Here is a 22136-nt window from a genome sequence, read left to right on the forward strand (position 1 = left end):
ATGCAACTATCTATTAGACTTTAAGATTATTAGAAAATCAAAATATGATAGAGGGAAAGAATTTGCAGACAGCATATTTGATTTGGAACACAGAGAAGGAAGGTCTGAGGAAGTCGGAGAAATAAGTTAATGTAAAGAATACAAGGAGACAAAAATCGTTTTTAATATGTTTATTTTCTTTTTTGTATTTTGCTGTTTTGTGTTTGTGTGTTGTAGTGTCTATTTTTCTGTTCTTTTGTTGTGAGGTTGTTTGTTTACTGTTGTTTTATGTTTTCTGTAAAACCCAATAAAATATTACTAAAAAAAACAAAACCAGCCATCTTTGCTGGTTGTGTGGCCGCGAGGTTTGTCTGCAACAATACCAGCTTCTGCGTTGTCAATTCCCACCTTGCTGCCCACGTGGAAGACTTTGAGCGCCGAAACCAGGATTACAAGGATATCTGTGCCCAGATGAGCTTCCTGCCCCGTGACCAGGGTCTGCCGCAGCTGGCAATCATGAAAACGAGTGTGTTTCGAGGGCTTGGAGAGAGAGAGCCTTGGCTGATGTAACTTGTTGGTCTCCGCTATCTGGAGAAGCAAACTGAGTCATGTTTCTGTAACTTTCCTGCCTGTGTGTAGCTCAGGGTAGGCAGCATTTGTTGTTGTTTAGTCGTTTAGTCGTGTCCGCCTCTTCGTGACCCCATGGACCAGAGCACGCCAGGCCCTCCTGTCTTCCACTGCCTCCCGCAGTTTGCTCAAACTCATGCTGGTAGCTTCGAAAACACGGTCCAACCATCTCGTCCTCTGTCCTCCCCTTCTCCTTGTGCCCTCCATCTTTCCCAACATCAGGGTCTTTTCCAGGGAGTCTTCTCTTCTCATGAGGTGGCCAAAGTCTTGGAGCCTCAGCTTCAGGATCTGTCCTTCCAGTGAGCACTCAGGGCTGATTTCCTTCAGAATGGAGAGGTTGGATCTTCTTGCAGTCCTTGGGACTCTCAAGAGTCTCCTCCGGCACCAGAATTCAAAAGCATCAATTCTTCGGTGATCAGCCTTCTTTATGGCAGGCAGCATAGTGCTCTCCAAATGTTGATAGACCAAAATTCCCATAATTGCTAAGAATTGGCCTTGCTGACTGGGGCTCATGAGAGTTCCACTTCAGCAACACCAGGAGGGTGCAGTGTCGGCGATCCCTGCTGCTGCAGCTGCACCACTAAGGTTTCTACTAGAGCAGCCAGTAGAGAGCAACGTAAACCGAGTGGCAGAGATGTATTGGATTAGATTATAGCAAATGTGGGCAACTTCTCCAGTGATCGGGGTGGGAGTTGCAGTTTGTTAAGGGCAGTAACGCGAAAGCAGAGCGGCCATTTTGCATGGAGAAGGTTCCAGGCTCAGTCACCAGTGTGTGCAGATCGGGCTGGGCATGATCTCTGCCTGAAAGCTGCTGCCAGTCCATGTAGTCAGTCCTGAGCTTGATGGGTCAATGGTCTGCCTCAATAGAAGGTAGCTTCCTATGTTCCTGTGTACTACAGCAGGGTTTGGAGGGCCACAAGCGCCTTGCCCATGAATTCAAGAAACAAGGGGAAATTCTAAAAGTCTTTGCTGAAAGGACATCAAAGCAGGGGCCAGGTGAACCTCTTTGGGAGATTCTTCTGAAAGGTCGGGTGCCATGACTGAAAAGGCCCTGCCATGCTTGAAAGAGCAGGAGTTCCCTGGGAAGGGGATTCTAGTCAGCGGAGAGGCAGTGCAAACAGAAGTGGGCCTTCTTCTGGTACCCTTTTCCCAAACCTTGAAACACTTGAAAGGCCAGATGGGGTGCTCTGAATTGGGCCTGGAAGCAGTTCAAGAGCCAGTCTAGTTCACAGAGCACTAGCCTAATATGATCATACTGCCCAATCCTAGCTATCAGTCTTACTAGATATTGCAGGAAGTGGCAGCAGGCTGCCCCCCGACCCCGTGAGCTAGCCTGTAGCTGTGGTTGCTTTGCTTTTTTCCAGCATTGTCATCTGATCACTAAAAATGAGCTTCAGAGACTTCTGACCTACGACCAGGTGAGAGACATCTTTGTGTTCTATGTGGTGGTTTAGGATATTGCCCTGTTTATTTCCTTTGTCTGGGATACCCCAGCCTAGGCTAGAGGAACCACTTTCAGGCAGTTAGGAGCAAAGAACATAGGATGACTGCGACTTCTACAAATGCTTTTTAAGGTTGCAGGTTTGTGCAACCTGAATTAGAAGCAAGTTCCAATTAAGTTGGAGGGTTGCCTTGGAATAAGTAGGACTGCTCTGCAATTTCCCAGTTAGAGGGCTTTCCTAGCTCAGCACACGCTCCCGATGTTGTTGGACTCCCATCAGCCCCAGCATAGCTGCTGTCCAGCAATATCTAAAGGTCTAAGGTTTCCTGCTCTAGGTTTTGCATCGATCTTGAAAATCTGCGTTGCTCACATGTTCTTATCAGCAGATACTTCCATTAAGTCCAATTGAATTGCTGATGCTTTTTATTTTACATTTTTCTCTCCAAGGTTTGTGTGTTCAACATGTTGACGACCTTTCTCTCACTTGGCATAAGGATCATTGGTATTTTGTGTTGAAACAGAGGCCTGATTGCTGCACCTTATGGTGGATTTAAACTCTGTGAGCGTAGTCATGCCTTAGCCCTTTGAGAAGGATGCTGCAAGGAAGGCAAGGGGGGGGCAGCCTCAGACTTCCAACATATGCAAAACCATGATAAAACATTAAAAACTTCCCTAAAGGCTGTATAGTTACTTATCTCCTTGACATCTGACGGGAGGGTGTCCCACAGGGCAGGTGCCACTACTCAGAAGGCCCTCTGCCTGGTTCCCTGTAACTTCGCTTCTCACAGTGAGGAAACCGCCAGAAGGCCCTCGGTGCTGGACCCAGATGCCTGGGATGAACAATGGGGATGCAGACACTGAGGCCATTTAGGGCTTTAAAGGTTGGCACCAACACTCAGAATTGTGCTCAGAAACGTCCTGGGAGCCAATGTAGGATGCAAAAGGATGGTTTTGCAGTTGCTCATCGTGTCGGGGTGTATTCTGGTGGTTGTTAACCGTTTGTATGGATTATTCGTACATATAACATTGCATATTGTAGGTATGGCTAACCTGTGGTCTGCCAGATGTTACTGAGCTGCAGTTCCTGTTGGCTCCAACCATCATGGCCAGTAATCAGGGATGATGGGAATTGTAGTTCTGCAGCATTGTGAGGGCCACGTGTCTGCTGCTCCTGAGTTAGAGGATTTTCCTGTCGTGTGATGCAGCAAAGTAATTTAAGATGACATGGGGCAAAAATGCACAAGCATCCTGTACCTTTAATAAGTGTGTATAAGATAGGATTTCAGCAGGTATACCCCCTTTTTTTGCACTTGGCTAACCTACTAGTAGGGACATGGGTGGCACTGTGGGTTAAACCACAGAGCCTAGGGCTTGATGATCAGAAGGTCGGCGGTTCAAATCCCCGCGACGGGGTGAGCTTCCCGTGCTCGGTCCCTGCTCCTGCCAACCTAGCAGTTCGAAAGCACATCTAAGTGCAAGTAGATCAATAGGTACCGCTCCGGCGGGAAGGTAAACGGTGTTTCTGTGTGCTGCTCTGGTTCACCAGAAGCGGCTTAGTCATGCTGGCCACATGAGCCGGAAGCTGTACGCCAGCTCCCTCGGCCAATAACGCAAGATGAGCACCGCAACCCCAGAGTCGGTCACGACTGGACCTAATGGTCAGGGGTCCCTTTACCTTTACCTTTAACCTACTAGTACTTCACCTTGGTCTTCCAGCACAACAGTGGCTGTTAATAGACTCCATTGTCAGGCAACAGGGGGTCTTTTGCTTCTCTGCTGATTAGCGATTTCTTTTTGGCTTTAGCTAAACATTCAGCGTACCCAAAAGACAGCTTTTGCTGATTTCACAGAGGGAGAGATCAAGTTCATCCCGACGTACAAATTCGACTCAAAAAAAGATCCTGCTTGATAGCTGAGCCTTTGTAAGTAAGTCCTCTCAATCATTCTTCTGCAAGGCTTGTTTGTTTTTCCTAGTCTGCTGAGATGCTAGTAGTGGCCTGCCTTTCCATCCTCCTGAGCAGGCTAGTCAAAAATATTTTTTAGACATGGCTTTCTGCTAAGCCAGCTGTTGGAGGAGGGCTAGAGTTGAGGGCTGGACGGACTTCCTTTCCTCTGCAGCCAGAATGGACACCAAGCCACGGAGGAAGAGAGAGATCCAGCTCTCCTTCACCTGCTCACTTTGCTTGCATGGAATTCCGGGTTGCCAAAGGCTGCTAGGCGAGTTGTGAAATGCAAGGCTGTGATATGTTGTCTTCCTCAAGCCATCCCTGCTCTGGAAATGTTTTGGCTCCTTTCCCCCCACATTTGTCCTGATAACCAGCATCCTCTGTTTTGTGGTGTGTACAGGGACGCGGGTGGCGCTGTGGGCTAAAGCCTCAGCGCCTAGGGCTTGCCGATCGAAAGGTCGGCGGTTCGAATCCCCGCGGTGGGGTGCGCTCCCGTTGCTCGGTCCCAGCGCCTGCCAACCTAGTAGTTCGAAAGCACTTTCGGGTGCAAGTAGATAAATAGGGACCGCTTACTAGCGGGAAGGTAAACGGCGTTTCCGTGTGCAGCTCTGGCTCGCCAGAGCAGCGATGTCACGCTGGCCACGTGACCCGGAAGTGTCTTCGGACAGCGCTGGCCCCCGGCCTCTTTGAGTGAGATGGGCGCACAACCCTAGAGTCTGTCAAGACTGGCCCGTACGGGCAGGGGTACCTTTACCTTTACCTTTTATAAGTGGTGTTGCAGTTCCTTGAAAGGTGCAGCAGGCTGAATGAGAATCCTCTTTGTGTCAAGGAAGTCTGGGAATGAGACTTGGTGCTCTCTCAAGATGAGTCTGCCAGGGCATAGGAGCATGAGAGCAGCCCTGCTGGATCAGGCCATTGGTCCATCTGGCCCAGCATCCTGTTCTCACATTGGCCAATGAGATGCCTCTCGGGGAGCCCACAAACAGGACCTGGGTGCAACAGCACGCTCCCCTCCTCCAAGCCATGCTGCTTCTCTTGGTGGAGTATGTTCTGTGGCCATTATGGCTAGTAGCCATTGAGCCTCACCATCCAGGATTTGGCATATGCTTGTGGTTCTTGACAACTGTCAGAAGCCACCGAGGCCTGCTAGTTTCATTGCTCTTGCTGTGGTAATGGGGAAATCAAAAGGACAGGCGGAACATGTAGTGACGAAGCCGGAAAACGGCAGGCTCCTTTGGGCAGCATTTCAGGTGCCAGAAAGGGTCTTTTGGATCACTGAAAAAATAGTGTCTGAACAAGAATAACGGGGCCCCTTGTTTTGGGGAAGGATCATCATTTGGTGGTGTGCCATATGCTTTGTATGCAGAGTCTCAAGTTGAAAGGCACCTCCACCTGACAAAGGATTGGGCCACAGAGAGCTGCTGCCAGCCAGGGTAGACTTAATTAATGAATTGTGGGGTTGGAAGGGATCACGAGGGTCATCTAGTCCAACCCCCTGCAATGTAGGAATCCAAACTGGGGGAGGTCAGAAATTCATTCTGCTTTTGATTTCCTAACAACTCTCTCCATGAGGCAAAATGCCTGCACACCTGCAAGGTCCGCCCCTTCAGAAGTTGGACTCCCAAGCCCCATCATCTCCAGCTCTTGACCGTGGTCAAGATCACAGGCCGTGTGTGGAGCCAAAGTTTGACTGTGTGAGCCTTGTGTGTTGCCTCAGCCAGTCCAACAGTGTCTCCTTGCAGTGGGAAGTGGCGTGTGCCAGCATGGTGTGAGCCAATCCTCTGGAGAGGAGGCAGCGTGAATCAGCTCAGCTACCGAAGCCACATGGAATTGAAAAGGAGCGACCACAAGCCCGTCAGCTCCCTCTTCCTCACAGGGGTAACACCTGCCCTGGCCAGGGCTATCGTCTAGTCAGGGTTTTTAGTTGCCTGCTATGTGGCACCTCCTCGAATCTGGGCAGGCCCTGACCAACAACCAGGCCCCTTTCCACACAGCTCCTCCTTGGCCAATGACTTCCGGTGCAAGGAGTGGGCAGCTTTTGGCTCTGTTAAATCCCTAGGCTTCCATTCTCCACTGTTCTGAGTATACGCTGCTCCTGCAGGCAGGGCAGACCACATGGGCTGAACTGTATACCTTAACCGTTGGCTCCATTCATGCAGTGGAGCTTGTGTGGTACTTGGCTTGGAGCATTTGGCTTCAGCCCATTGGCTCTGGAAGTCACAGCCGCTGCCATCCTGGGGAAGCTCTCAGAGTTACAGTACTTGCCTCTTTCAGGGCTGGGAACAGGGGGGTGCATCAGGCCTTTCTGCTCTTAACTCATACCCCCCCCCCCTTTCAGTCCATAGCCCCAACAAATATGCTCTGCCCCCCCCCCCATAGGTGAAGGTTGTGGCTGACCGACGGTACCGGAAAGTGTTTGAGGATATTGTTCAGTTGATGGACAGGATGGAGAACGAATTCCTTCCCTCCCTGGAGGGAGGTAAAGACGAATAGGATCCTCTCCAACCCCTTAAAGAGGGTTTGCTGCAAAAAGACCAGGGGGGGAAGAAGCCCTTGGCCCATCTAGCTCAGTCTTGAGCGGTTCCCCAGGATTTCCGGGGGATCTCTCCCAGCCCTACCTGGAGATGCTGGGGATAGAACCTGGGACCTTTGCATGCAAGGCAGATGCCCTTCCACTGAGCGGCAGCCTCTTCCTCGCAGGCAAAGACTCCAGGGGTAGCCAGCGTGGTGCCCTCCAGATGCTGGACTACAACTCCCATCATCCCCAGCCAACATGGCCAGTGGCAAGTGCAGCAATATCTGGAGAGCCCCACGTGGACCTGTTGCATGTGCAGTCCCCTAAATGAGAGCCCGGGGCCAAGGACAAACTTCCCCCTGGAGCACGTTTCCTTGCCTCTGCTGAAGGCAAGCACTCTCTTTCTCCCCCCCCCCCCCGCCTTTTGCTCTGCAGTTTCCGTTTGAGAATGTGAAGTTCCGGCAGCTGCAGAAGGAGAAGTTCCAGATCACAAACAACGGGCAGGTCACCCTCCACTTCTCCTTTATCCCCAAGCTCAGTGACAGCCAGTATTGGAAGCCATGGCTTTGCGCTGAGCCCTGCGAGGGATACTTGGAGCCCAGCGCGTCTCTCTCTGGAATCAGAGAACTGTAGAGTTGGAAAGGGACCCCAAGGGAAGGCCTTCCTTTTCTCCTCCTCTTCCCAACCCTCCTCCCTCCAACCTTGGGAGTTTGGTAGAGCAGGGGAGGCTTAACATTTGTGGGCTGCATTGCCCCATGCTCAAGCCTCCACGGGCCACACGTCAAAGCAGCTGAGCCCAAAGTGTAAAAGTGTGTGTGACCAGCTTTAAACAAACACACACACACGCACAAATGAATTGAAGCCAAACAATGCTGGAGGGTCCCCAAACACCTTTTGGCATTGCAGGGAACCAGTGAGAGCAGTCCGTCCAAAAATTACTTTTTAAAAAAAAATATGCGTATTTTTATGTTGTGGAGGCACAAAAATATCTTGGAGAACATATAGAACTAGCCAAACTTTTAAAAACTCAGTGAAATGTAAACTAAAAAAGAAAGTTACATTGGGGGCGCAAAAATGCTTTAGGAGACAAATAAGTGCTTTCCCTTTTTATATTCTTTTGTTAGGATCACTTTCTCTCACCCCCCAGTATGATGTCACCATCTTCTGTGCAGCTGCCGCTTTGGAGGACTAGAGAGGAAAGTGGGGTGGGGGTGGGAACTGAGTCGCTTCTTTTCCTAATTCTTGAAGTTAAGGTTTCCCCCATACACCTGTGAGAACAGGAGGCTGTACGAGATGGGCCATTGGCCTGATCCAGCAGGCTCGCATTGTGTCCTTCTGTTCAATTCTTCACTGTCTTCACTTTTAATTTACAGACAAGCCAACTTGGCTGTGCCAAAGAGTGTATCTGCCTGACCTCCTCCCGTTTTAGGTGAGACGGGGGACATTTCCCTGGATGTGTACGTCAGCAAGGAAGAGAAGATTGAGGCTATCTTTGTCCTTCACCTTGACCCTAGCAAGGACTATTTCCTCACCATCAGTGGGAGATACCTACCAAGCTGCTTCGGGACCTCCTTGGAAGCCTTGTGCTGGATGTCTACCCTTCCCACTCTGCTTGCCTGCTTGAAAAACAGCTGCTCTTCCACTCAGAAATGTGGGGGCTGGGGGTCCTCCGCTGCATTCAGCTTCTGTAGCTGTGCATCCGCTTCCTGTGTGCTGTTCATGCCCTTTGCTTGCCTTGACTGAGTCATCCCAGGTTCTGGCCCTCCCACCTGCCCTTTCGCAGGGCCACTGAACCGTGTGCATTTCCCTGCCATCTGCCCAGATACTGCTCAGCCAACGGGCTGTTTCTTTCTCTTCTCAGGGCCTGTGCCATTAACACCCTTGGTTGTCTTTTGCTCTTGCCTTCCTCCTCTGATCTCAGGGAGAAGACAGCTTCCTAGAAAAGGTAACAGTTGGTTTGCTATCCTCTAGATGTTCTTGTAACGGGCTCAAATCAGGTACAGGCAACGCCCCGTTTACAGGGGGGTTGCGTTCCGAGGTACCGTGCGTTTAAATGAAATTGCGTATATTGGGGACAGCATTGGAAAAGCCTGCAAACACCCTCTAAACTCCCGGAAGCCCTTTTGAAAGGCCTTTGGAAAACCAGCAGCCTCCCTGCAAAATTCCTTGCTCCAACTCTCCACAGGCCTGAGAGGTCGGTGCCAAAGCTCCTGGGAGGGAGTCGAGATGCTGTTTCCATGCCACTTTGGCGCTTTTGTGCTCTTGGGGGGGGGGACATTTTTGCCCCTTCAAGTGCCCCTTCCAGCTTTGCGGCAGTGTGCATGTGCCTCGAAGGCACGTAAATGGAGTTGCCCTTGTCAACGCTCAGCAGCTGCTCCATGCAGTGGCAGCTGGTCCCTTAGGGCAAACCAGGCACTACCCCACCAACCTGACTTTCCTCTCAGGCAACCCGCACCTGCCTGCCTTCTGACTCAAATCCAGTCCAGGTGGTGGCTCTAGCTCTCTGCGCTTTTCTCTTCCCTAGTCTCAACGTGGCCCTTGTAGAACTCGGCAGAGGAGAACGGAGACGAAGCCAGAATTTGCCATCACTGCTTGTCACTGATTTTGCGCTGCTTGACTCTGGGTCCGCTTGCGATTGGCAGCACGGGAGGCAGAAAGCCCAGTCTCATGATGCAGGCGCCAGCCCCCTCTGGCCCCAAGAGCCAGTTTTCTCCTTGTCTCTGTGCTCAGCAACTGCTGCACAGGCTATGCCACTCTGGCTTACTCTTACCACCTGAGCACTGGCATTTGGGAAACGGTAGTGGCTGCTTTGGGGTGGCTCAGGGAAATGTCACTCCTCTCGAAATCAGATAGACTTGGGTGTATTATCCTAGCCACAAGGAGACAGTGGTGACTGTCAATTTGGACAGCTGTAGACATTTAGAATCATGGAGGATATGTTTATCAGTGGCTACCGGTCAGGGCTATTTCTTGCCACTATTATCACAAACCACATGCTTTTGATTGCCAGTTTCTGGGGAACATGATGGACAGAGTGCTCTTGTCCCCGTGTCCCTATGGACTCCCAAGGGCATGTGGTTGGCCATTGTGGGAACAAAATGCTGATATCTAACCCAGCAAGGCTCCTGTGTTCTTTAGCATGCACCAGCTACTCTTGCACTAAGACTCTGATACAGTATGTGTCATTCCCCACGCCAATACTCTCTCTCTCTCTCTCTCTCTCTCCAGAGGCGGGGAGTATTGGCGGGGGGGGGGGAGGAGGGGGGATGAACTGGGTCCTAATCAACAGCTGCCCTGGGGATGAGGGGATCAAATTCTCTCTCTCTCTCTCTCTCTCTCTCTCTCTCTCTCTCTCAACCAAAACAAACAAGATGAATTTTAACAGGGAGAAATGTAAAGTATTGCACTTGGGCAAAAAAAAATGAGAGGCACAAATACAAGATGGGTGACACCTGGCTTGAGAGCAGTACATGTGAAAAGGATCTAGGAGTCTTGGTTGACCACAAACTTGACATGAGCCAACAGTGTGACGCGGCAGCTAAAAAAGCCAATGCAATTCTGGACTGCATCAATAGGAGTATAGCATCTAGATCAAGGGAAGTAATAGTGCCACTGTATTCTGCTCTGGTCAGACCTCACCTGGAGTACTGTGTCCAGTTCTGGGCACCACAGTTCAAGAAGGACACTGACAAACTGGAACGTGTCCAGAGGAGGGCAACCAAAATGGTCAAAGGCCTGGAAACAATGCCTTATGAGGAACGGCTAAGGGAGCTGGGCATGTTTAGCCTGGAGAAGAGGAGGTTAAGGAGTGATATGATAGCCATGTTCAAAGAGAAGCGGACACGGAGCAATGGATCCAAACTACAAGAAAGAAGATTCCACCTAAACATTAGGAAGAACTTCCTGACAGTAAGAGCTGTTCGACAGTGGAATTTGCTGCCAAGGAGTGTGGTGGAGTCTCCTTCTTTGGAGGTCTTTAAGCAGAGGCTTGACAACCATATGTCAGGAGTGCTCTGATGGTGTTTCCTGCTTGGCAGGGGGTTGGACTCGATGGCCCTTGTGGTCTCTTCCAACTCTATGATTCTATGATTCTATGATTCTAAGACAGAGGAGGGGAGTATTGGCGGGGCGGGGGGGATGAACTGGGTCCTAATCAACAGCTGCCCTGGTGATGAGGGGATCAAATTCTCCATCCTTGCCAACTCCTTTTAGTGATGGGCTGCTTGCCACTGCTGTGCTCCTAAAGCTCTCTTGCTCCCTCCTCCTCTCTTTCTCTTTCTCTTGAATGTGGGAGCTTGAGATAGAACTAACCACCCTGAACATTTCTGGATTTGGGGTGCGAGCAATTTGTTTTTTGTTTTCCCACTTGAGAATCTTGCTGTGGCTAGGGCCGGGCGATACGTCAATACAGATATATTTTCAAATCAGCTTGAAGTCTAGATAGTGAGACTGGTTTCATAATTTCTGACCTGGCAATATATTGCGAATCATGATGTGTGTGTGTGTACTATGCAAAAAACACCACGGAAGGAAGGAATGGTAAAAGTTCAATAGTCCCAAGAAGGCCTGAAGTTCAGTCTTGTTCTTGGGCGCTGGGGCATCACAAATGGCCCGTACCTTGTCCCCAATCGGGTGGACCCCTTCTGCATCCACCATAAATCCCAGAAAGTCCACCTGAGGCACTCCTAGTAGACATTTTTCCCGCTCCACCTTGAGACCCGTCGTCTGGAAACGGTGCAGAACGGTGCGGAGGCGGTCCTCAAACTCCTCTGCTGTGGGCCCGGCAATCAACACATCATCGAAGAAGGGGGTGACGCCAGGAATTCGCTGTGAGTTGTGGGGAGGGCTCTTTCCCCTGCAAGCCCACTCTCCATCTTGGGCCTGGGGGCGGGCCCCATACCCCACCTCAGCATATAAGGCTCCAAGGAGGCCTCGGGACACTGCTGCTGCCGCTTTGCCGGTGAGTCTTGGGGAGGACCGCTCCCCCTGCAAGCCCATTCTCCATCTTGGGCCTGGGGGCGGGCCCCATACTCCACCTCAGCATATAAGGCTCCAAGGAGGCCTCGGGACACTGCTGCTGCCGCTTCGCCGTGAGTTGTGGGGAGGGCTCTTTCCCCTGCAAGCCCACTCTCCATCTTGGGCCTGGGGACGGGCCCCATACTCCACCTCAGCCCTTAAGGCTCCAAGGAGGCCTCGGGACACTGCTGCTGCCGCTTCGCCGTGAGTTGTGGGGAGGGCTCTTTCCCCTGCAAGCCCACTCTCCATCTTGGGCCTGGGGACGGGCCCCATACTCCACCTCAGCCCTTAAGGCTCCAAGGAGGCCTCGGGACACTGCTGCTGCCGCTTTGCCGGTGAGTCTTGGGGAGGACCGTTCCCCCTGCAAGCCCATTCTCCATCTTGGGCCTGGGGGCGGGCCCCAGACTCCACCCCAGCATATAAGGCTCCAAGGAGGCCTCGGGACACTGCTGCTGCCGCTTCGCCATGAGTTTGTGGGGAGGGCTCTTCCCCCTGCAAGCCCACTTTACTAGGCCAGGGGGCGGGGCCCACATTCACCATCGCCATAACTGTAAGGACACTGGTGATGCAGCAGCAAATGTTTAAAATGTTTTTATATATTTTAAAAGGGTTTTTAGTTTTTTACTTTGTTGTACCACCATAAACGGTGGTTTTTATCCATGTATTTTTATTTTGTTTTGTGTTATTTTGGGGTGGGGTGGGATGGTTGTTGAGTGGGGTGGGGATTGGTTTTGTTTTAGTGTAACTGTTTTGCTTGTTTGCTTGCTTTTATATTTTGTAAATCGAGGAGAGTATGAGGCTTGGGATTCCTACTGTGGAGGGGCGAGGGAGGTATGGCGGTGGGGGCAGATGTTATAGGCGAAGGGGATCGAGATATGGATATGCTCGTACCCCTTCCAATCTGCGCCCCATCCCGAGAGACGAGGGTAGGGTGAGCAAGGATTACTCACCTCCGTCACTGGTGTTGTGCAATGCCAGGTCTATAGGCATCAAAACCGCCACCCTGCGAGATTTCTTCATCTCGCAGGGGGTTGACCTAGCTTGTGTGACGGAGACCTGGGTGCGCGAAGGGGATACTGTTACCTTACGACAGATGGCGCCCCCGGGTTTCTCCGTCCTCCACCAGTCACGGACTGTGGGCCGGGGGGGGGAGGGGTGGCATTATTAATCCGGGAAAATTGTTCTTTCAGGGCTCTACCATCGCCATCGATCCCCGGCATTGAATGTGTTGGCCTAGTGTGGGGCTCCGAGGTGAGCTTGGCTGTCTGGCTGGTGTACCGGCCACCTAGCGCACCAGCAGCCACCCTGTCAGGCCTGCTGGAGGCTGTGGCCAGCTGGGCCTTGGAGTTTCCTAACCTATTGGTATTGGGGGACTTCAACATCCATGCTGATGCCACTCCCTCCTCACAGGCTCTGGACCTGGTGTCTTTGATGGCGACACTAGGGCTCTCCCAGTTTGTTTCGGGCCCCACACATCAAGCAGGCCACACGCTGGATTTGATCTTTGGGGCCGGTATAGATGTGATCATGTTTCCTTCGATGAAGGTGCCATGGTCTGATCACTACGCTCTGAAAGCCAGGATTGACGTTCCACCCCCACCCTGCTTCGGTGGCGAGCAGATTTGGGCTCGCCCGCAGAGGCTGATGGACCCTGATAGATTCCGCCAAGCCTTGCGGGACCTTGCTCCCCCTGGCGACTCATTGACTGAGCTTGTTGAGGGCTGGAATACCCAGCTCCTGGCAGCCATCGATGAGATCGCACCTAAGCGCCCTCTGCGACCCCGCAGAAACCGGGCTCCCTGGTTTACCGAGGAGCTCCGGAAAATGAAGCTGGACCTCAGACGGCTGGAGCGAGTATGGCGGGGTGCCCGTGACGGAGCCTCAAGAACATCTTATAGGGCTTTTATGAAAACCTACGAGATGGCAGTGAAGGCCGCTAAGAAGTCCTTCTTCTCGGCCTCCATTGCATCCGCTAGCTCTCGCCCGGCGCAATTATTTAGTATAATTCGGTCTTTAACATCCCTTGAAGGACAGCCAAATTTAAATAACAATTTGACACACAGCTGTGAGGCATTTGCGAGCTTCTTTGCGGAGAAGGTCCTGTTGCTCCGCCATGACCTCCCTGCCAATTTGGATACAATAAAGGAACTGGAGGCCCCTCGACTGTCCTCGGGTCCAGTATTGGACCACTTTGACCGGATATCCCCAGCCGATGTGGACAGACCCCTCCGAGCTGGAAAGCCCGTCCTGGCTGATTAGAGCGTGTCCAGACGAGGTGCGGGCCCCCCTGGGGGATATCATCAATTTGTCCCTTGGCACCGGGACATTCCCAGGGGAACTGAAGGAGGCAGTGGTGCGCCCGCTCTTAAAGAAAACATCATTAAATCCCTTAGATCTATCCAATTACCGCCCGGTTTCAAATCTTCCATTCCTGGGTAAGGTGATTGAGAGAGCGGTTGCTGAACAGTTTGGTAGGTTTCTGGATGAAACATCGGCTCTGGATCCATTCCAGTCCGGCTTCCGCGCTGGTCATGGGACCGAGACGGCTCTGGTCGCCCTAACAGATGATCTCCGCAGGCAGCTGGATCAAGGCGGGTCGGGGCTGCTGATTCTTCTAGACCTGTCAGCAGCCTTCGACATGGTCGACCATGAACTCCTGGACCACCGCCTTACAGACGTGGGGATCCAGGGCACAGTCCTTCAATGGCTGCGCTCGTTTCTCTCCGGTCGGGGACAGAGGGTGGCGCTTGGGGGGGAATTGTCATCCCGCCACTCCTTGGTGTGTGGAGTGCCCCAGGGTGCGATACTCTCCCCGATGCTTTTTAACATCTTTATGCGCCCCCTCGCCCAGCTTGTCCGGAGTTTTGGGCTGGGCTGCCATCAGTATGCTGATGACACCCAACTCTATCTGTTGATGGATGGCCACCCTGACTCGGCCCCAGACACACTGATCAGATGCTTGGAAGCTGTGGCTGGATGGTTACGTGGGAGCCGGTTGAAGTTAAATCCTTCGAAGACAGAGGTCCTCTGGCTGGGACGGGACGATATGGGATTGAGGGGGCAACTCCCATCTCTAGCGGGGGTGCAATTAGTGCCAGCACCGTCCGTTAAGAGTTTGGGTGTAATCTTCGACACCTCCCTCTCCATGGAGGCACAGATTGCAGCTATAACAAAGGCGGCATATTTTCATCTCCGCCAAGCTAAGCAGTTGGCTCCTTACCTCTCTCGCCCTGACCTAGCCACTGTGATCCATGCGACGGTCACCTCCAGACTGGATTATTGTAACTCGCTCTACGTGGGGCTGCCCTTGAGACTGACCCAGAAACTCCAGAGGGTGCAGAATGCCGCAGCGAGACTCCTTACAGGGTCTTCACTGCGAGATCACATTCATCCAGTGCTATACCAGCTGCACTGGCTCCCGGTGGAGTACAGGATCAGGTTTAAGGTGCTGGTTTTAACCTTTAAAGCCCTATACGGCCTAGGACCCTCGTACCTACGGGACCGCGTCTCCTGGTATGCCCCACAGAGAAACCTACGCTCGTCAAATAAAAACATCCTGAAGGTCCCAGGCCTCAGAGAGGTTAGGCTGGCCTCAACTAGAGCCAGGGCTTTCTCGGCTGCGGCTCCAATCTGGTGGAACGCTCTGTCACAAGAGACTAGGGCCCTGCGGGACCTGACATCTTTCCGCAGAGCCTGCAAGACAGAGTTGTTCCACCAGGCCTTTGGTCAGGTCCCAGCCTGACTCCCTCCTCTGGCAACCTGCACAGAATTTTGCTCAACGGTTGCCATTAATTTGACTTTAATTTTTATAATGGAATGTTTTTAGAATGTTTGATTATTTGATTGTTTGATTATTTAATTGTTGTTAGCCGCCCTGAGCCCGGCTTCGGCTGGGGAGGGCGGGATATAAATAAAATTTATTATTATTATTATTATAAGGAGAGAGTCCATTAGATTCTGGAATATACCTGGTGCTATGCTGACACCGAATTGCAGCCGCTTTACCCTGAACGCTCCTCTGTGCGTCACAATCGTCTGTGCCTCTGCTGTGGCCTCATCTACTGGTAGCTGTTGATATGCTTGGACCAAGTCCAGCTTGCCAAAAAATTTTGACCCAGCCAGGGAGGCAAGGACATGGCTGACCACTGGCACTCGGTATGCATGGGCCGTGAGGGCCTTGTTTATGGTACATTTGTAGTCTGCGCAGATGCGGACCGAACCATTGGGCTTGACGGGTGTGACGATTGGGGTTTCCCAGGGGGCATTAGGCACCGGCTCCAGCACTCCTTGCTCCACGAGCTGGTCCAATTCCTTGTCTATATGGTGTTTCAGGGCGAACGGGACCCGGCGGGCCTTGAGCCTGACCGGTCGTACTGCGGGGTCAAGCTGTAGAGCAATGGGGGGTCCCGTATACTGTCCCAATTTCCCATCGAAAACCCCCGGAAATTCCTTGCATATGGCGTCCACGTCCACTTGTAAGGTAGTGTGGTTCACCCCGGTGACGGCTAGCCCCAGTGGTCCAAATCATGCCAATCCCAGTAAGCTAATGTAGGGGCCCTTGACCACAAGCAAGTCCAGTTGCTGCGTCCGCCCTCGGTATTGCACCCTGAAGGTCCACACCCCCATTCTGGGGACCTTACGTTTCTGGAAGTCCCGGAGGGTGAATGGGGCCGGCCTGAGTTTGGGACCCCCAGTAGGACACAGTTTCCTTAAGGTCCTTGCCGAGATTATGGATAGAGTTGAACCCGTGTCAAGCTCCATGCGGCATGGGGCCCCCTCTATCTGTAAAGGTAAAGGTAAAGGTACCCCTGCCCGTACGGGCCAGTCTTGACAGACTCTAGGGTTGTGCGCCCATCTCACTCAAGAGGCCGGGGGCCAGCGCTGTCCAGAGACACTTCCGGGTCACGTGGCCAGCGTGACATCGCTGCTCTGGCGAGCCAGAGCCACACACGGAAACGCCGTTTACCTTCCCGCTAGTAAGCGGTCCCTATTTATCTACTTGCACCCGGGAGTGCTTTCGAACTGCTAGGTTGGCAGGCGCTGGGACCGAGCAACGGGAGCGCACCCCGCCGCGGGGATTCGAACCGCCGACCTTTCGATCGGCAAGCCCTAGGCGCTGAGGCTTTTACCCACAGCGCCACCCGCGTCCCCCTCTATCTGTACCTCTACATAAATTTTCTCTACGTTGGGGTGGGGCAACTGGTATACCTGGAAGTCCGTGAGCTCTGTTGAGTTGCCTTGGTGCATTGGGCCCCGGGACCTGGGGCTCTTGGATTGGTCATCTGATGCCTGGCATTGGGTGGGCCGAGCCCGACACACCCGGGCGATGTGTCCCGATTTTCTGCACTGTCTGCACTCTGCGTTGCGGAAACGGCAGGTCCTCCTCTCGTGACTTTCTCTCTCTCTCTTTTTTTTATAAATATTTTATTGGGTTTGACAATAAGTATAAAGCAACAAAAAGTAAAACACAACACAACAAAAAATAGAAAAATACAATAACATACAAACACAAAACTACAAAAAATATAAAAAAGAAGCATAGAAAAAATAAAAACAATTTTTATCCTCATTATATTCTTTGCATTAACTTGTTTCTCCGACCTCCCCAGACCTTCCTTCTCTGTATTCCAGATCATATATTCTATCAGCAAATTCCTTCCCTCTGTCTTAATTTTAATTTTGTCATAATTTTAATATCTTAATATATTACAATTCCTTATATCTTAAAATATTTAATCTTTTTTAATCTTTAAACTTTTTACTAATAACCTTTTACATTCAATCTGGTGTCATCAAACATTCATTATCTTATAGTGTTTCTGTAAATAGTCTTTAAACTTCCTCCAATCTTCCTTCACCGTCTCTTCTCCCTGGTCTCTGATTCTGCCAGTCATTTCTGCCAATTCCATATAGTCCATGACTTTCATCTGCCATTCTTCCAGCGTGGGTAGCTCCTGTGTCTTCCAATACTGTGCGATGAGTATTCTTGCTGCTGTTGTGGCATACATAAAAAATGTCCTGTCCTTCTTATGTACCTGTTGGTTGACCATGCCCAGGAGAAAGGCCTCTGGTTTCTTCGGGAAGGTGTATTTAAACACTTTTTTCAGTTCATTATAGATCATCTCCCAGAAGGTCTTAATCCTTGGGCACGTCCACCACAGGTGAAAGAATGTACCTTCAGTTTCTTTACATTTCCAGCATTTATTATCGTGCAAATGATAAATTTTTGCTAGCTTGACTGGTGTCATGTACCATCTGTATATCATTTTCATAATATTCTCTCTTAAGGCATTACATGCCGTAAATTTCATACCAGTGGTCCATAACCGTTCCCAGTCAGCTAGCATTATATTATGACCAACGTCTTGTGCCCACTTAATCATTGCTGATTTCACTTCCTCATCCTGTGTATTCCATTTCAACAGCAAGTTATACATTCTTTACAAAATCTTAGTTTTGGGTTCTAACAGTTCTGTTTCCAATTTTGATTTTTCCACCTGGAAACCAATTTTTCTATCCAATTTGTAAGCCTCCATTATCTGATGGTAATGAAGCCAATCACGGACTCTACTTTTTAATTTCTCAAAACTCTGCAATTTCAGTTTATCTCCATCTTGTTCTAGGATCTCCCAATATTTTGGCCAATTGGCCTCCATATTGGGTCTTTTTAGAGATTTTGCTTCCATTGGAGACAACCACCTTGGGGTCTTATTTTCAAATAGGTCTTTATATCTAATCCATACATTAAACAATGCTTTCCTGACAATGTGAATTTTAAACATTCTGTGCACTTTAACTTTGTCATACCATAGATATGCATGCCAACCAAACACATTATTAAATCCTTCTAAATCCAGTGTATCTGTATTTTCAAGAAGTAGCCATTCCTTCAACCAGCAGAAACCTGCTGCTTCATAATAAAGTTTTAAGTCTGGCAGGGCAAAGCCTCCTCTTTCCTTTGCATCAGTTAATAATTTAAATTTTATTCTTGGCTTTTTGCCCTGCCAGACAAATCTGGATATATCTTTCTGCCACTTCTTGAAACCGTCGGTTTTATCAATAATTTGCAATGTCTGGAATAAAAACAACATTCTTGGCAGTACATTCATCTTTATCACAGCAATTCGACCCAATGGTGAGAGTTTCAAGTTTGACCATATTTCTAGATCTTTCTTTATCTCCATCCAACATTTCTCATAATTATCTTTATATAAATTCCCATTTTTTGCAGTCATAGTAATTCCCAAATATTTTACTTTTTTCACCACTGTCAAGCCTGTCTCATTCTGAAACCTTTCTTTCTCAATTTCTGTTAAATTCTTTTCCAAAACCTTTGTTTTTGTCTTATTCAGTTTAAAACCTGCCAATCGACCAAATTCCTGAATCAGTTCTAAAACTCTTTTCACACTAGATTCTGGCTCCTGTAAAGTCAAAACTATGTCATCTGCAAATGCTCTTAATTTATACTGTTTAGCTCCGACCTGTATCCCTCTGACCAATTGGTCCTTTCTAATCATATTCAAAAAAATATGGAACGCTTCACGAATTTGCGTGTCATCCTTGCGCAGGGGCCATGCTAATCTTCTCTGTATCGTTCCAATTTTAGTATATGTGCTGCCGAAGCGAGCACTCTCGTGACTTTCTCCACAGCTTGCGCAGTTCCCTCCTTCTCGTTGAGGCAGCTGTGGTATGCGGGCTGCTTGAGTGCGCTGCTGTACTCGGTGCACCTCCTCCCTGTTGGATCCTGAGTCGTCGGTGAGGTCTTCGTGGTGGACCCTCGGTTGGGGTGGCAGGCTTGGCCGTGCCTCTTGTGTCGACCTCTCGGCAGCTTCCGTTGCCAGGGCCTCCTCCAGAGCGACCTGGAACGTTAGGTTCTTCTTAGCGTAGAGGCGTCGTTGCAGCTTCTCATCCTTCAGGCCACCGACGAGGCGGTCACGAAGCATGTTCTCCAGCTCTGAGAAGTTGCAGAACCGGGCGGCTTGGTTTCCCCAGGGGCTTGCCGCTTTGCGTAGAAGGCATTTCGACGAGCCACCACTGAGGGCTGTGGTGAAAAGTGCCCCTTCAGCTGTTCCATTATTGTTTTGTATGGAACAGTAGCAACGTCTTCAGGCGCAAGGAGAGCCCGGGCGATTTCAAACGTCTCCTCTCCGCAGACGCTGAAGAATATTGCCCTCTTCTTGGCGTCTTCTTCATCGGTGACCCCTTTGGCTTCTAGGAGGAAGGTGAAACGGGAGGCGTACGCTTCCCAGTCTCCAGATGCTGGGTTGAACGGCGAGAAGCTGCTGTTGGTTGCCATTCTGACTTCCTTGTGTCCCGGAGCTGAAGCCTGGATACACGGTGCGAGGCAGCGGTGCGGCAGGTGGCGGTGCTGCGGTGCTGTGTGTGGCAGTCAGCTCAGCGGGATCCCACCTTCGTCGCCAGTGAAATATACTCAGAGTCGCAAAGTGATTTCATGCTCTTTATTCAGCTCATAGTGGTGAGGAGGAATGAATGAAAATCCCCTCAAAGTATCTGCTTTATATACATTATTTACACAACGGGCTGCACATGATTGGCTAATTCCGGAATTCTACTGTAAGCCAATCAGGTTGTGGATTCACTTCTATCTGGAGCATGATTGGGTGGTTCCTGCCAACCAATCATACTGCTGCATTGTTCTAGGACCAATCAGACTGCTGCATTCTGAATCCTATTGTTCTAGGACCAATCAGACTGCTGCCTTTTGGATCCTATTGTTCTAGGACCAATCAGACTGCTGCAGTTTGGATCCTATTCAACTCAGTACATAACAGTGATATATTGGTGTATTGCATGTTTAGCTAGTGATATATCACCGTGTTGAAAGCCAGCTATCGCCCAGCCCTACCTAGTTGTGGCCTCAGAGGGCAAGACTTGTCCCCCCAGCTGGAGCAAGGAAAGAATGCATACAGGCACACATTCTGTCAGGCGCTCATGCCAGTCCCGCTTGTCATTGGACCTCCAGGAGAAGCAGTTTCTGGATATCGTACCCCAGGATGGTGATGACTCCACTGAGCGGCCAAGGAGATCTGGCTTTTGGTGGACCACCTCTTCAAGAATGCCTGCCACCAGGTGAGCTGAGGGGGACGGTACCATTGAAAGGATGGGTGTGGGCTGGAATCCAGTACCAGTTTTGGGGTGTGCAGGTTCCAAACGTCCCAATTGATTCATATCTTAGCTACCGACTCGCTCTTACAAACTCCTGCTGTGCGTATAGTGGCACCTTGGTGGAGCGGCAGCGGGTGGGACATCCAGCATACGGTCTTCCTTAGAGCGGCTCAGAAGAACCCAAGTGTTCCCAACCATTGTCTGTCTCTCCCTAGCAAAGCGGCTCTCTGAGACTGGCCACTAGAAGAAGCGGGGAATGATTTCACTCTCCCATTGCCCAAATCAGGAGAAGGGTGGTAGGAATGCTACTGTGGAAAGCAGGCGGGATACAGTTCTCAGCCCCTGTGCCAGCTCTCTTGGTGAGGGGCTTCTCTCCATTGTGGCATTCCTCGACCTCACATTATGCACCCCAGGGCTGGATTGTTCTTCACGCTATCCAGGATGTACCTCATCCCTTCCGAACGCATGGGTGATACTCTGCTTCAGGAGGACCTCTTCCAGACCCAGGGCACGCAGGACGAGCTGCAGGAGAGAACTGAGTGCCTGGACACCAGCATTCCCGAGATGATCCGTATCCTCTTTGGGGGGCATTGTTGGGGAGCATGGCTGCTTGGTGGTTTTCTTTTGCTCTTGGCTGGAGTGGACCTCACTTTTATATACCTGGTGGCTTAGGTTCCTAGGCCACCCCATCCTTAAGGCTCTGGGACACAGCACAATGAAATGCCCACAGTCAAGTCCAGTCATGCATCCAAACAGCTTCACAGCTTTAACCCCCATTTGAAAACATCAGCCTGGCTAGATAGAGCAGAGGTGGGGAATCTGGACAGGCCCGCAGGCCCCACATCTAGCATCATGCGTGGTGTCAAGGTAAAGACATGGCTGCAAAGGAGCTTCAAGGGTGCGTTCAATTGTTCTTTGGCAAGCAGGGTTTCTTGACCGCACTTTTGGAGTTGGCCACTAGTATTTGCTGTTTGGATTGAAACCATGCCTGCAGAAGGACATTTCCTCGGCAGATCAGCTTTGCAGGCAGCTTCGTCAAGAGGGGAGGTGTGGGATAATTACAGTGGGGTGGCTCAGCTGGTAGAGCGTGACACTCTTAAACTCAGGGCTGCGGGTTGAAAATGTGGGGTAATAAGCAAAGGATTTTAGGTATACTAAAAACAACAAGACCGCCCATAGAATGTATGCTATTGCCATGCCAAAATGAGAGAAAATTAGTTGGAGGGAGGCAAAGGATGGGGCCACGGACCCCTGATTGGGAATAACGGAACTAGATGGTCCTCGGTGTCCCTTCCAACTCCACAATTCTATGATCCTGTGTGTGTGTGTGTGTGTGTTTCTGTTTGAACTTTCCCAGCCTTTGCTTTATTCTGATTTGCGCTTGCGTCCCTACTCCCCACGTGTAGAATTGCTATACCTTTGGATTTTCCTGGACATTCAAGCGTTTCCCGCATGGACACTTGTTTCCAACGGCCAAATCCCGGCG

At 50.6% G+C, this 22136-nt stretch overlaps 1 protein-coding gene and 1 long non-coding RNA gene across 2 annotated transcripts; both read left to right on the forward strand.

Moving 5' to 3' along the window:
* Positions 1-450: 450 nt before the first annotated feature.
* LOC310668778 (inositol polyphosphate 5-phosphatase OCRL-like) lies at positions 451-8251 on the forward strand (the record flags this gene model as incomplete). Its single annotated transcript, XM_083422109.1, has 7 exons — positions 451-489; positions 1971-2024; positions 3852-3948; positions 5723-5871; positions 6373-6483; positions 6944-7109; positions 7938-8251. The coding sequence occupies 7 exons, from the start codon at positions 451-453 to the stop codon at positions 8249-8251; spliced, it is 930 nt and encodes a 309-aa protein (XP_083278235.1).
* A 174-nt stretch (positions 8252-8425) lies between these two features.
* Positions 8426-21216, forward strand: LOC310668895. Its single transcript, XR_014506879.1, has 3 exons — positions 8426-8453; positions 20508-20614; positions 21137-21216. It is a non-coding gene; the product is annotated as an uncharacterized lncRNA (long non-coding RNA).
* Positions 21217-22136: the final 920 nt, after the last annotated feature.

This window comes from Podarcis tiliguerta, assembly GCF_965153285.1.
Source record: "Podarcis tiliguerta genome assembly, chromosome: W".
Lineage (NCBI taxonomy): Eukaryota > Metazoa > Chordata > Lepidosauria > Squamata > Lacertidae > Podarcis > Podarcis tiliguerta.